A 13,487-nucleotide genomic window follows, 5' to 3' on the forward strand; every position below is an offset into this window, starting at 1 on the left:
GTGCTAGCGAGGGTGTTTTTTAAACGGCTACGCTGTTTGATAGCTGGAACGGATCTTCTCTGACAGATGAAGGGTGGCCATACTGTCTCCCCTATCTCCTATGCCTTGTGAGTGTCCAGCCACGGAGTTGACCTTAACATCTGTCTGTTGGATTGTGACATATCAACGCTGCCCAACTCATTGACAGCTTTGCTATAGGTGGCATTTAGAACTGACATTCGGTGTGCCTGGGTTACAGCAAGGTCGGTGTACTTAGAAAGCAAGTTATCCTTTTCTCGCAGCCAAGCTAACAGACAGAAAATCTCTTCCTTAAACTGCTTGATGATGGTGCATTTCGGGCAGACAAATCCCTGCCCATTTTCCAGTCACACCTTGATTGTGTGAAAAACATCTCTCGCCTGACGCAACTGTGCCCAGCCGTGGATAAAAACACAGGTGGGCTAGCACTGCCAGCGTTAGCCATCATGAAAAAGGAGCAGGCTAACTGCTACTTAACAGGAATCCAGAACACGTTTTGGGAAGTGTTACCCAGACACTATTTATTTGGAACACTAATTATTGTGCCTTGTTAAGCACTGGTCCAGAACCTGTTTTTGTGGGTTTTTTCTATTTCAAATGGGGACATCAGATCCCAGTAACACTCAGGGACCCTTCCTCAATTGACCGTCCTGTCCACTCGAAGTGATGTTCAGGAAGTCATGACGTTTGGTCATGGTCCAGAAAAAGACACTTCACAGGAAAGGCGTTTGATATTTGACTACAGAAGTAGAACACAAAGGAAGCCATTTGGTTTGCTTGTCAACACAAAAAGACCTAAGGAAATGCAATGAAACACGGGTTCCTCATCCTGGAAAATCTGTAGTTTTGAATAGGCCTAACCAATGTCACATAGGCTCTGTTTCAATGTCCACACCAACCAGCATATACTACCTAGTGTATGTATTGGGCATGATTTCTTTGTAGTATACTAATATGGACTTTGGAATGTAGTGCAACGGTCTCTCAACCCCTTGGGTTGTTTTCCCTCTAATTGGATAACTTGCTTCAGGTTTTCCCCCAACAAAACATTTGAGGAGACACCGCTAAATGTAAAGTCTCCTGGTGTAGCCTGTACTGAATGAGAGGATAGTATGAGACGATTTTGAATGGAAAGCTCCAGTGTCACATGCAAGGTCAGTCATAATTACACATTTTACTTGGTAGTTCTAAGCAACAATCATGCCAATCTGGTGGTAGTTCATGTGGCAAAAATAGGCCTACCTGGTATTTTAAGCTAGACTCAGCGATATGACGTAGATGCAGAAAGTAAACAGCATAGTGGGTCAATTTCCGCAACATCTAAGCACATTAAAGCGCGAGGCTCAACTTCTCCACGGTTTTGGTCGCCTGGCTACCACGATATAACTGTGAGAGCGAAGTCTTGCCTCTCGCTCATCTCAATATCTGTGGTGCTGCTCGTGGCAACATCATTTTGCTCAGTGCCCCTTTAACTAAGAAAGCTTTTTTTTTTTTTGTGTGTTATGTATCTTAACAAAAAATGTAACTGTCCCATATGTTAGACTACTTAATTGGAGCTTGATTCATTGTTTCCATAAAACTAAAAATGAAGTAACTATTTTTTTAAATAGTTACCTTGTGATTGAGATGTTATCTAATTCCAAAGTAGCCATAAAGTGGAATTGACAGCATTTTAGCAACATGAAATCTTATACAAATCTGTTCATATACACCCTCCCAGGAACAATGACACTTTTAAAAACATTTTCTGACATAAAGCACTTATATGGTTAGTTTCATGTTTCCATTCATTCTTAGACTGTTTGGGAATTACGTAGAGTAAGGCATTTATGAAAATTCTATAGCAATATAGAATTTTGTGTTTGGACAGTTAATAGACACTGCAGTAAATTAAACCTAATAAACATCTGTCTTGTCCAGGACCGGAGTATATGCAGACCGGTGCGCCAAAGCCAATCGAAGCTACAGTAGACCTTTACATAAAGGTGGGGGGACCCCAGGAAACCCTGATCAAGTGCATTCGTGACTATTACTGACACGGTCATATTGCGGGTGTAGTGCATTCGTAAATTCATCAGTTATTCTGCGCTCTGGGACACATACGAAATAGGAGTGGATGGCATATCTCTTGCGTTCGCAACTTCACTCTGACTAACTGGATAACAGTCGTTCTAGTTCTTGCTAGCTAACCAAATGACACATGCATCTGTGTGCAGCCACTGTTTTTGTCCAAAATATTGAGTCATTGAAACAGTGCATCCCGAATGGCGGCACCAAACAATGTACCTGGTCAGCTGTGATTTACAACCTGATTGCAAGAAATGCATTGGTTAAATTATATTCATCATGCATTGAATTGCATCCATCTATTCTGCCAACAATGCCTTAGAGTACAATCATGGAATGTTGATTCAAATATAACCTATTTTTAAAACCTCTTTATGAAGTTGGTTTTGTAGCATAAACTGGGAATTTTATATTTTTTACTGATATGATTGTCTGTCTGTTTCATATCTGCAAAGTAGCTAAAACGCTGTTTGTTCGACTTTAATGGTGGACTGTAGAACAAAGGACTTCCTAGATTTGTACTTTGACCTACTGTAATGGTATTGAACATTGTTCGTACTTAAGATATTAAGATATTGGACACCATAAGTGGTGACTAAACATTCCAAAGGCCCCAGAGCTTGTTTGGCATATACGTTTCTCTCAACGCTCTCATTTTAACCAATATGATACTGACACCTGGTGCTAGTATGTGGTACTGCATCGGGTTGACATCAATTCTCCATTATCTGCTTGTTTCTCCCTGTGGCCATGTATTCTTAGTCTTATACCTCCCTTGGTTTTCTTTCTTCTGATTCTGCTCCTAAAACATCCCTCTTTCATTTCTCATCATACCATCTTTGTCCTCCCTCCTTTCTCAGCCTCTTATTTGAGTAGTCATTGAAGGAAGGACCTGGGAAAAGTTGTGCCTCTTGTCATTTGCTGTAACTCGCTGTACATTTCTTCAAAACACAAAAAGACATGTCTTTGATCTAGATTCTAACCTTTCTCCTCCTTCCTCCTCTCTGTAGCCGCTGCGCCTGACACCGCAGAGGGAGTTCATCAAGTCTCTGATGGGCATCGGCAAGCGGCTGGCCACGCTGCCCACCAAGGAGCAGAAGACCAAGCAGCTCACCTCAGAGCTGTTAGTGCTCAATCACAAGCTGCCCGCCCGCGTCTGGCTGCCCACTGCAGCCTTTGATCACCACGTGGTGCGCGTGCCCCACACACAGGCCGTGGTGCTCAACTCCAAAGACAAGGTGACCAGAAGGCCTAGAAGTTTAAAACTTTTTTAGTTATTTCCTGAGGTGCCTGGAGTTTAAATGGAGTGGGCCCCAATGCTCTAACTGGTTAAATGTATGTTTTAAAAATAAAATAAAAATAGCTCTAGAATTCCATTCCCTAAGTATGACCTCTGACCTCCTTCATTCTCCCCTTCCTCTCAGGCCCCGTACATCATCTATGTGGAGGTGCTGGAGTGCGAGAGCTTTGAGACGTCCGCCATTCCCGTGCGCATTCCTGAGACGCGCATCCGCAGCGCCCGTTCTGCGGACAACCTCCTCCCAGAGTGCGTTGGCATCACAGCCGAGCAGCGCGCCGGTAGCTTCTCCACCGTGCCCAACTACGACAACGACGACGAGGCCTGGGCCGTGGACGACATCGGCGAGCTGCAAGTGGAGGTAGGTACCCGTGAGGAACCACATGGTGGCACCGTGTAACTTTCCATCACATTTTGATGACAAGGGTGTAGGAGTGAATCAGATTTGAATGTACTAGAACCCTGGGGTCCTATGGTTCCAGCTCCCAGAAGGCCACACCAGTAGCAGTGACAACATCTCCCAGTTCTCTGTGGACAGCATCACCAGCACGGAGAGCAAGGAGCCCATCTTCATCGCCGCCGGTGACATCAGGTACAGGGGTCACTGTCAGCTAGAATTGCTCTGCTAGCTTGTAGTTTCTCTTTCAAGACTTGCTTGACTTGGGATGAAAGAGGAGCTGTCTTTTTTTCAAGTCAGTCCATAGAAATTCCCAAATGACATTATGTTATAGAGACTTCTGATTATTCACTGTTAATAGTTCATATGCTTTTTGACCGATGGAATTTCATGACTTTTCCAGGACTTCCCATGACTTTTTAACCAAATTTCCGTGCCCAATAATTGGCGGCGTCGCTGTAGCCTACATGGGAAAAGTCAGCATAAATGTGGCATTGACACTAGAAGGCTGCTGGTCTCTGATCCCATGTAGACCTATCTCCTACCGTTGTGCCGTTGATCAAGGCACTTGACCCCTCCCCTCAAAGTAAAATAACTGCACTGTAAGGCTACTGTATAAAACGCATGTGATCAACCCTCCATCTGGGGAGATACTGGCTGTTCAGGCTTTTGATCCAGCCCTGAAACACACCTGAGTCTGCCTAACAAGGTCCTGTTGAGCAGCTGATGTGTAGGCTACAATGTGGTGTGTTAGAGCAGGGCTTGAACAAAAGCCTGCACGCCCAGAAGCGCTCTTGGAGGACGGTTGAACACCCTTGATATCAAATATTGCAACGTTACAACCAAATACTTTTGTCTTGTTAGAATTATTCCCTCATTAAAATGGATAATGTAGGCTACTTCAAAGCAAGATAGCTAACTAACACATGTTTATCTATAACCTTAAGGCTAAAATATTTGTGTTTCCGGGGAGGTATTTGTCAATTAGGCTATTCTTAACGTCGGAATTACATAGCCTACTGTTTAATAGAGGGGAATCGCAGCTTTTAAATAACGGTGTTAGATTTATTTCTCGACATTGGTGGTGGAAGGCTACGAGTCAACAACATTTTTTTTTTTGCTATAGGCCTTCGCATTAACTAGCGAAGTAGCATGGCTAATTATGTTTTGAATTGGCTATTTCGTTAGTCTATCCTTATTTTATAGGCTAACTTCTGCTGAAATGTCTCTTTCCTTGGTCAATGGCCCACTTCCACACACAGAGATGATCCACAGCATACATATACGCGCTGAACGGTAGGCATAATTCTGATCAGGGCTGATCTGTAATGATTTCCTGGATTTATGACCATAAGAACCCTCATTTGACAACTTGGAACATTGCATCCTGGCGTTCAGGCTGGCGCATTCTCAAACGAACAGTCTACTGGCGGCACACATACACCGGATTCAGAGACTAGTGTCAAATAAGCTTGAACAAATAGGAATCAGGATATGAAGGCACACTCTCCATTACTATTCAATGCCAATCCTCCACTTTGATCAAACGTTTTTTTTTTTTTGCCGCTTCTGTGTGATTTGCCGCTTTTTTTTTGCCACTTTGTTTTCTAAAGGAGACGACAGTTCCCCAAAAATGAGGATCCGGTATGGCGCTCCGGCCCAAGTCCAAGCAATGCCTGTTATAGTTTCATGTATTTGGGTCCATCGCTATGGTCTGGATAGAGGTTTTACAACAGCATGTTTCTTTCTTAGGCGACGTCTGTCAGAGAACCTGGCCCACACCCCCACCACGTTCCGGAAAGATCCGGAGGACCCGTCCGCTGTGGCGCTCAAGGAGCCCTGGCAGGAGAAAGTCAGGTGGGTGATTGGCACACAGAATGAATAGAAGGGACACACATGGATGGGCGTACACAATCCCACCTGACGATACATGTCTATCCCACTTACTGCAGCGAAGAACAGCACCTTGTGGCATAGTCAAGTAATTTGCTGTGTCTCACTATTTCCTCCCGCGGTCTCTCCATCCCTCAGGCGGATAAGGGAGGGCTCCCCTTACGGTCACCTGCCAAACTGGCGGCTGCTGTCGGTCATCGTGAAGTGTGGGGACGACCTGAGGCAGGAGCTACTGGCTTTCCAGGTGCTCAGCCAGCTACAGGTACGTGACCCTCCACGGTAGAGTCCCATTCCACAGAAATGCTCTTAATAATAATAATAATAATAATGTATTATTAGCATTCACCTGCTAATGCGCTCCACTTCTCCCCCTTCTCCAGTCCATCTGGGAGCAGGAGCGTGTCCCCCTGTGGATCAAGCCCTATAAAATCCTGGTGATGTCATCGGACAGCGGGATGATTGAGCCCGTGCTGAACGCTGTCTCTCTGCACCAGGTGAGCACATTTAAAAAAAGAAAATGTAAAAAAATGAAATGGACCCCAGTTGAAATGTCATGCCAAAGCTGCCCAGGTTGTTTAGCTATGTGATGCAGTACGACTGCCTTCTTGAGATGAAGATTCTGATAATATAAGTAACAGTTTGATCCTGCACTATTATCAATAGCTGTTTTGTATGGAATACCGTGTTGCCATTTCTAATGGAGTGCTGTGTCTGTGCTCCAGGTGAGGAAGCAGAGCCAGCTGTCTCTACTGGACTACTTCCTGCAGGAGCACGGCAGCTACACCACCGAGGCCTTCCTCACCGCCCAGCGCAACTTTGTGGAGAGCTGCGCCGGCTACAGCCTCATCTGCTACCTGCTGCAGGTCAAAGACAGGTGGGCAGCCCTCCCTTCTCACCCCTCCTTTAGTTTCACTAGTACTATTACTCCCCTGTTCTATTTCCCCTCTCAGCTTCCTGCATCGTTGAGCCCGTTTGGCTGCGTTTACACAGACAGCCTAATTCTGATCTTTTGTCGATAATTGGGCTGCCTGTGTAACCACCGCTTTTGGTGTGATATCAACGACCACATCCCACCCTCTCCTGTATTCCTAAACGTTTTACTCACTCCCCCCTTCTCTCGTCTCCTTTCTCCAGACACAATGGCAACATCCTCCTGGACTCTGAGGGCCACATCATCCACATTGACTTTGGTTTCATCCTGTCCAGCTCACCCAGGAACCTGGGCTTTGAGACCTCTGCTTTTAAGCTCACCAGCGAATTTGTGGATGTGAGTCAAATAAATCAGAATGCATGTGAATGTGCATTGTCACATGACTGTAAACCGGAGAAAGCAATGTGGAATTGCTCATACAGCTAGCTGCCTAACAATTGAGTTAGCAATCTCACAATGTTCACTACATTAATACATTTGTTTGTGTGTTAGAAGATGCTATTAGCGACATCAAGTTTGCTGGTTATCTGCATAACCTGTCGGTTTTGAATGTGTAAAAAGTCAACTCTGTTGTCCGTGGTTCTCTCTCAGGTGATGGGAGGCCTGGATGGAGACATGTTCAACTACTACAAGGTGCTGATGCTCCAGGGCCTGATAGCTGCTCGCAAACACATGGAGAAGGTGGTCCAAATAGTGGAGATCATGCAGCAAGGTACTGTTTGCTAAAACGGTATATGAGCATGGTCAGTGTGTCTCCGTTTCCATGTACATGATCTTTCTGCCGTGTGTCTGGTTTCTTTATGGTCTTGCTATTACAACTCCTCTGACTCCCGTCTCCCCTCTCTCCTCCCCCCACCAGGCTCTCACCTGCCCTGCTTCCATGGCTCCAGCACCATCCGCTACCTGAAGGAGCGTTTCCACATGAGCCTGACGGAGGAGCAGTTACAGGTGCTGGTGGAGCAGATGGTGGATGGCTCCATGCGCTCCATCACCACCAAGCTTTACGACGGCTTCCAGTACTTCACCAACGGTATCATGTGAACAGTTCAACACCGAGACACAACTCAACCACATGGGACATCCACATGGGAGAGCAAGCAATCGTGTACACACACACATACAGATGGTGGCGAACATGGGCATATGGACTCAAACATGTGCTTGCCATAGCAGCACATCTACGAAAATGGACTCTTGTATAGACTAGTACTACAGGACTTGTATAGACTAGTACTACAGGACTTGTATAGACTAGTACTACAGGACTTGTATAGACTAGTACTACAGGACTTGTATAGACTAGTACTACAGGACTTGTATAGACTAGTACTACAGGACTTGTATAGACTAGTACTACAGGACTTGTTTGCAAACTTGATATGTTCTTTTTCTTAGACAGACTTCTGCCCCCCCCTCCCCTCCTTGTTTTGGCCTTGTGGAGGGGGAGACTGCACCTCCTCCCTCCTGTCCATAGGACTTTTACCTCATTGACTGTTAAAAAAAAGAGGCATAACGCACAGTTCAAATCACACACGAAAAGGATTAAGTATCAATATTGGAGGAGGTACTTCATTGAAAAAGGGAGGGGCAATGTGGGAGAGGGCGTGGTCTAAATTCAGAGGAGTCAAGAAGCGTTTTCTCAGAATGGACAACTGCAAGAGCAAATCAGAGGTACATATCGAATATGTACTTATTTTCCGTTGTTCTTAGAGCAAAATGGACTTTGAGAAGCCACTATGTAACGACAAAGAAAGCACAAGACAGGTTTTCTAATGGACATTTTCCCTTCTTCTCTGAAAATTCTGTGGTCATCAAGAATGAGCCAGCCCAAAGAGAGGGGGGGAAAGGACTATTAAAAACCATGGGTGTATGAGTGTTATCTGTCAGGAAAACAACCTTATTCCAAGAGTTTGATTTGTTTTGAACAATGTTTAAATTTCGAACTGGAAGTTTGAACTAGGACCAACTCGTCTCTTCTTAGGGATCCAAGCATGCAGCGAAGCTGCTGGTTGTATGTGTTTTTCTTCCCATCCTTAAAAGGAGCAGTTTCATTTCAATCTGGGTTTCAGACAACTGGTTCTCATCCAGTAGAGCACATCTGTACTTAGTGTTACAGATAGAAATACCATGAATAGAAAGGAGACTGTTCTCTATCATCACATGACAGTCTGTATATTCAACAGACTGTGTCATGCCAACATACATGATGTAGGGCTTTGCTAGTGTCACTCTTAAAACCACCATACTTGAAGGAACGCTAGCGTTGTGCTGAGCCTCATGCACTTGACAGTTATGTTGAACCAAAATGGCTACCTGTGGTTACATATATAAAACAATTGCAATGGATTTATGCAAAAAAAACGAAACATTGATGTTCCACTAATGTTTGTCTTTCATCTCTAACTAAATGTGTATGTTAACGCATTATTATTGTATGTTATGTTAACTAAGGCTGCATATTTAACGAATGCTCAACACGTCCCTCTCTGGTTGGCTCTCAGATGCATTCCTGTGACTAACTCGGGCCAATCCAGAGAGAGGGTTGTCCTTGAGCAGACTGTAAATAATGGGAGTGATGATCTCATTGCTCTGTCTGTCTGTCTTAGTCTGTTTTTATTTCTCCTTATTTTGAACAGTATGAGCTCATTATCACAAGTCAACTTCCTTGATATGTGAATGTTTTTTTTATATGATACTCTGTACTAAACCGTTTTTTTTGCTGTCTCAAACACAAACATGTATTCAGTATTGAAGAGAGCTGTTTGAAAAGCTACATGCTGGGATAGCCTATAACTTATATTACCTGCTTATTTATGTCTTATGTTTGAAAGCTGTGTCGTTGGTGGGTGGCTTTTGTGTATAGCAAAAATGACAGAGAGAACTCCAAAATTAGTCATTCCTGTGAGAACCAATGCCTTGACATAACTTTTATCAATGCAACAGTTGGGACAAAGGCGTGCAGGTCATGTACACAAAGTTTATTTGATCAAAAGTTTTAAACACTTCCTGCTTACTCTTCAGTAAATACTACTTTCATTGCCTTTCCCTTCATTTATTCCAACCCTAACATTATTCTGTAAAATGATGTAAATAACTCAAGTGCATTTTATCTTTGCCGGTGTGGGTTCTGTCAAACCCCAGTTTGATGTTCTCTCCCATTTTGAACTATGGAGAAGCAGAATTGTGTCCTTGTCCAGTGTCACACCAGCTAAATGCTTGTCCATGGGTATATTCAGGGCAGACATGTGTTCAGACTGCTCCAGATAATGTATAGATCACACTATTGTTCTGAACAGAAACATGTCTGCTCTACATGTAAAGTTTTTTGCCCTTTTCAAGTTCTGAACATTGTGCCCTCAAAGAGACGTGGTTTTAGACAGAAGTGGTCCACCGCTAACACCAAGCAAAGCATTTATTTGACTAAATTTAACAAGTCCTTCGTCCTTGATACTAAAGACATTTTAGAATGTACAGGGGAAGAAATATTGCCCACTTTTGTATCAGAACGCTAACACTTACACTTTAATCTTCCTAATTATATGTTTCACTTTTCATACACATGGTACAGAGACGAACCTTGTATCATGTTGCCTAAATGCATGAGTCCTTCAATAAATTGTAACGTTTTTTTTTTTTTGTATATTTTCTTGGTTTTCTTAACATGTGTTGATAAATTGTAGGGGGAATTTTGGATATATAATTGAATAAAATGCGAGTCGTGATTACTAGTTTACTGTGTGTATATGTAATGTGTTGCAATAGGTTTCTGTTTTCAGTTGCATCAAGGAGACTATTTGTTAATTCCGTTTTAAATATGGAATGACACTATGGCAGGCTATATTGTAATCAACTGAATATGAATTGTAGAACAGAATACTATTTTAGCAAATTTAATGACATGTCCTCTACAGCTCTTAGTGATCCTAATAATTTGCAGTGCTGATGCTACTATGGCTGCTTTACACAGACAGCCCAATTCTGATCTTTCATTGGTCTTTTGACCAACCAGGTGAGCTCTGAAAAAGATTAGAACAAATATCAGAATTTGGCTGCCTGTGTAAACTCAGCCAATGACTTTAATTCTACGGTTGTAACTACTTAGTCAAAGTTCAGCATTCTTCCAACAAACAGTGTCTTGATTGGACTTGGACATTTTTGGCTACCTGAAGCATTTGTCTTTCATTAATAGGAGCTGTTTTTCTTGATTTTGAGTCCATAATCATGAGGGGTCAATATCAGAGATGAGCATTGTGCAGCCAGCGTAAACAAATAGATTAAATTAAATTCCACTCTGCACATTTATACAAAATTCATCAAATGAGGGAGAACAGACAGACTGAAAATCTGTTCTGAGGTAATAGACTTCGTTATAAATACATTCTAATCCGTACTGTTCAAAGTGTTAAGTCCACAAACATCTCTCTTAATGCGCAGAAACTTCTCTAGACCTTTTCCCACACTCCCAGTCTGGCTAATCATATATTGTTCTGTGTTGTACAATGTTTAAGAGCTATTGTTGAGAGTTTACAGCGTCTCCATCTACATCCTATTTACAGATGTCCGCCTTAGAAACCCTGAAAGACAGATTGTTTCACCACCAGAGACACACACCGAATACAGGGAGCACAAACACCTTAAGTCTAGCTGTACATCTTCGCCACAGACAAACACATCTCCTTGGGTTTGGTATGTTTAACTACAGTGTACAAAACATTAAGAACACCTTCCCAATATTAAGTTGCCCTCAGAACAGCCTCAATTCGTCATGCGACTCCACAAGGTGTTGAAAGCGTTCCACATGGATGCTGGCCCATTTTGACTCCAATGCTTCCCACAATTGTGTCAAGTTGGCTGGGTGTCCTTCGAATGGTCCACCACCCTTGATACACATTGAAACTGTCAAGTGTGAAAAACCCAGTAGCGTTGCAGTTCTTGACACACTCAAACTGGTGCGCCTGGCACCTACTACCATACCCCGTTCAAAGGCACCTAAATCTTTTGCCTTGCCCATTCACCCTCAATGGCACAGCTGCAACACCGAGAGCATCCTGACTGGTTGCATCACTGCCTGGTACGGCAATTGCTCACCCTCCGACCGCAAGGCACTACAGAGGGTAGTGTGTACGGCCCAGTACATCACTGGAGCTAAGCTGCCTGCAATCCAGGACCTCTACACCAGGCGGTGTCAGAGGAAGGTCCTAAAAATTGTCAAAGACCCCAGCCACCCCAGTCATAGACTGTTCTCTCTACTACCGCATGGCAAGCGGTACCAGAGTGCCAAGTCTAGGACAAAAAGGCTTCTCAACAGTTTTTACCCCCAGGCCATAAGACTCCTGAACAGGTAATCAAATGGCTACCTGGACTATTTGCATTGTGTGCCCCCCCAACCACTTTTTTTACGCTGCTGCTACTCTGTTTATCATATATGCATAGTCACTTTAACTATACATTCATGTACATACTACCTCAATTGTCCCGATCAACCAGTGCTCCTGCACATTGGCTAACCAGGTTATCTGAATTGTGTCCTGCCACCCACCAACTCCTCTTTTACGCTACTGCTACTCTCTGTTCGTCATATATGCATAGTCACTTTAACCATATCTACATACTATCTCAACCAGCCCAACTAACCAGTGTCTGTATGTAGCCTCGCTACTGTTATTTTTCACTGTCTTTTTACTGTTGTTTTTATTTCTTTACTTACCTATTGTTCACCTAATACCTTTTTTGCACTATTGGTTAGAGCCTGTAAGTATTCATTTCACTGTAAGGGCAAAACCTGTTGCATTCGGCACACGTGACAAATAGACTTTGATTTGAGATACACAATCCATGTCTCAAGGCTTAAAAATCCTTCTTTAGCCTGTCTCCTCCCCTTCATCTACTCTGATTGAAGTGGATTTAACAAGTGACATCAATAAGGGATCATAGCTTTCAACTGGATTCACCTGGTCAGTCTGTCATGAAGAGTTCTTCATGTTTTGTACACATAGCTCTCTCTCTCTCAAAGATGGAGCAGAAAAAGTTAAGATGGAAAAGAAATAACAGAATAAAGCAAGAGGCAGGAGAACAAAAAGAGGCATCAAAGATATGGTGTTTCAAGGCGGCCCAGAAGGACTTGAAGGATTGGTTGTATGAGTCGATTATGTGAAGTAATGAATGATATTTACCAGACAACAAATGAGTCATTGAACACCATGATGATTTGTTTAGATTTTCCTTTACTGACATGACAAATTAAATTCAAAGCAAGTGGTGACGATTAACACTTGGCGATTAACACTTGGCGTCAAGGTGTGGTCTATTTCTGTAGTGTTGCTAAAAGCCCCTCCCCCTAAAGCTACTTCAAAAGGCCCTGTATAGCCGACCGTCTCAAAACTGAATTAAGTGCCTGAACTTTATTGTTAAGTGCTGTAAATCAAATGCAGACTTCTCATAGTTGGTTCAAGCGCCAGATTTGCTTGAAGGCCCAGTGCAGTCAAAAACATGATTTACCTGTCTTATGTAGACTGAACAAAAATATAAACGCAACATGTAAAGTGTTGGTCCCATTTTTCATGAGCTGAAGTTAAAGATCCCAGAAATGTTCCATACGCACAAAAAGCATATTTCTCTCATTTTGTGCACAAATTAGTTTACATCCCTGTTAGTGCTTCTACACCTGCATTGCTTGCTGTTTGGGGTTTTAGGCTGGGTTTCTGTACAGCACTTTGAGATATCAGCTGATGTAAGAAGGGCTATATAAATACATTTGATTTGTTAGTGAGCATTTCTCCTTTGCCAAGATAATCCATCCATCTGACAGGTGTGGCATATCAAGAAGCTGATTAAACAGCATGATTATTACACAGGTGCACCTTGTGCTGGGGACAATTAAAGGC

General features: G+C 43.1%; 1 protein-coding gene across 2 annotated transcripts in view; it reads left to right on the forward strand.

Annotated features, from left to right (window-relative positions):
- The window catches only part of LOC120022136 (phosphatidylinositol 4-kinase beta-like), a 29,721-nt gene extending 19,390 nt beyond the window's left edge, over positions 1 to 10,331 (forward strand). Inside the window, exons 3-12 of one of the 2 annotated variants that reach the window (XM_038965986.1) lie at positions 3,096 to 3,323; positions 3,510 to 3,743; positions 3,841 to 3,974; positions 5,532 to 5,636; positions 5,811 to 5,934; positions 6,053 to 6,166; positions 6,395 to 6,546; positions 6,807 to 6,939; positions 7,195 to 7,315; positions 7,463 to 10,331. In XM_038965986.1, coding sequence (XP_038821914.1) covers positions 3,096 to 3,323; positions 3,510 to 3,743; positions 3,841 to 3,974; positions 5,532 to 5,636; positions 5,811 to 5,934; positions 6,053 to 6,166; positions 6,395 to 6,546; positions 6,807 to 6,939; positions 7,195 to 7,315; positions 7,463 to 7,644 — 1,527 coding nt within the window. In that variant the 3' untranslated portion in view covers positions 7,645 to 10,331. The remainder of the gene's footprint in view (positions 1 to 3,095; positions 3,324 to 3,509; positions 3,744 to 3,840; positions 3,975 to 5,531; positions 5,637 to 5,810; positions 5,935 to 6,052; positions 6,167 to 6,394; positions 6,547 to 6,806; positions 6,940 to 7,194; positions 7,316 to 7,462) is intronic. The other variant, XM_038965987.1, reaches the window with a different exon arrangement.
- The last annotated feature ends 3,156 nt before the right edge of the window (positions 10,332 to 13,487 follow it).

This window comes from Salvelinus namaycush, chromosome 27, assembly GCF_016432855.1.
Source record: "Salvelinus namaycush isolate Seneca chromosome 27, SaNama_1.0, whole genome shotgun sequence".
In the NCBI taxonomy this organism is placed as follows: Eukaryota; Metazoa; Chordata; class Actinopteri; order Salmoniformes; family Salmonidae; genus Salvelinus; species Salvelinus namaycush.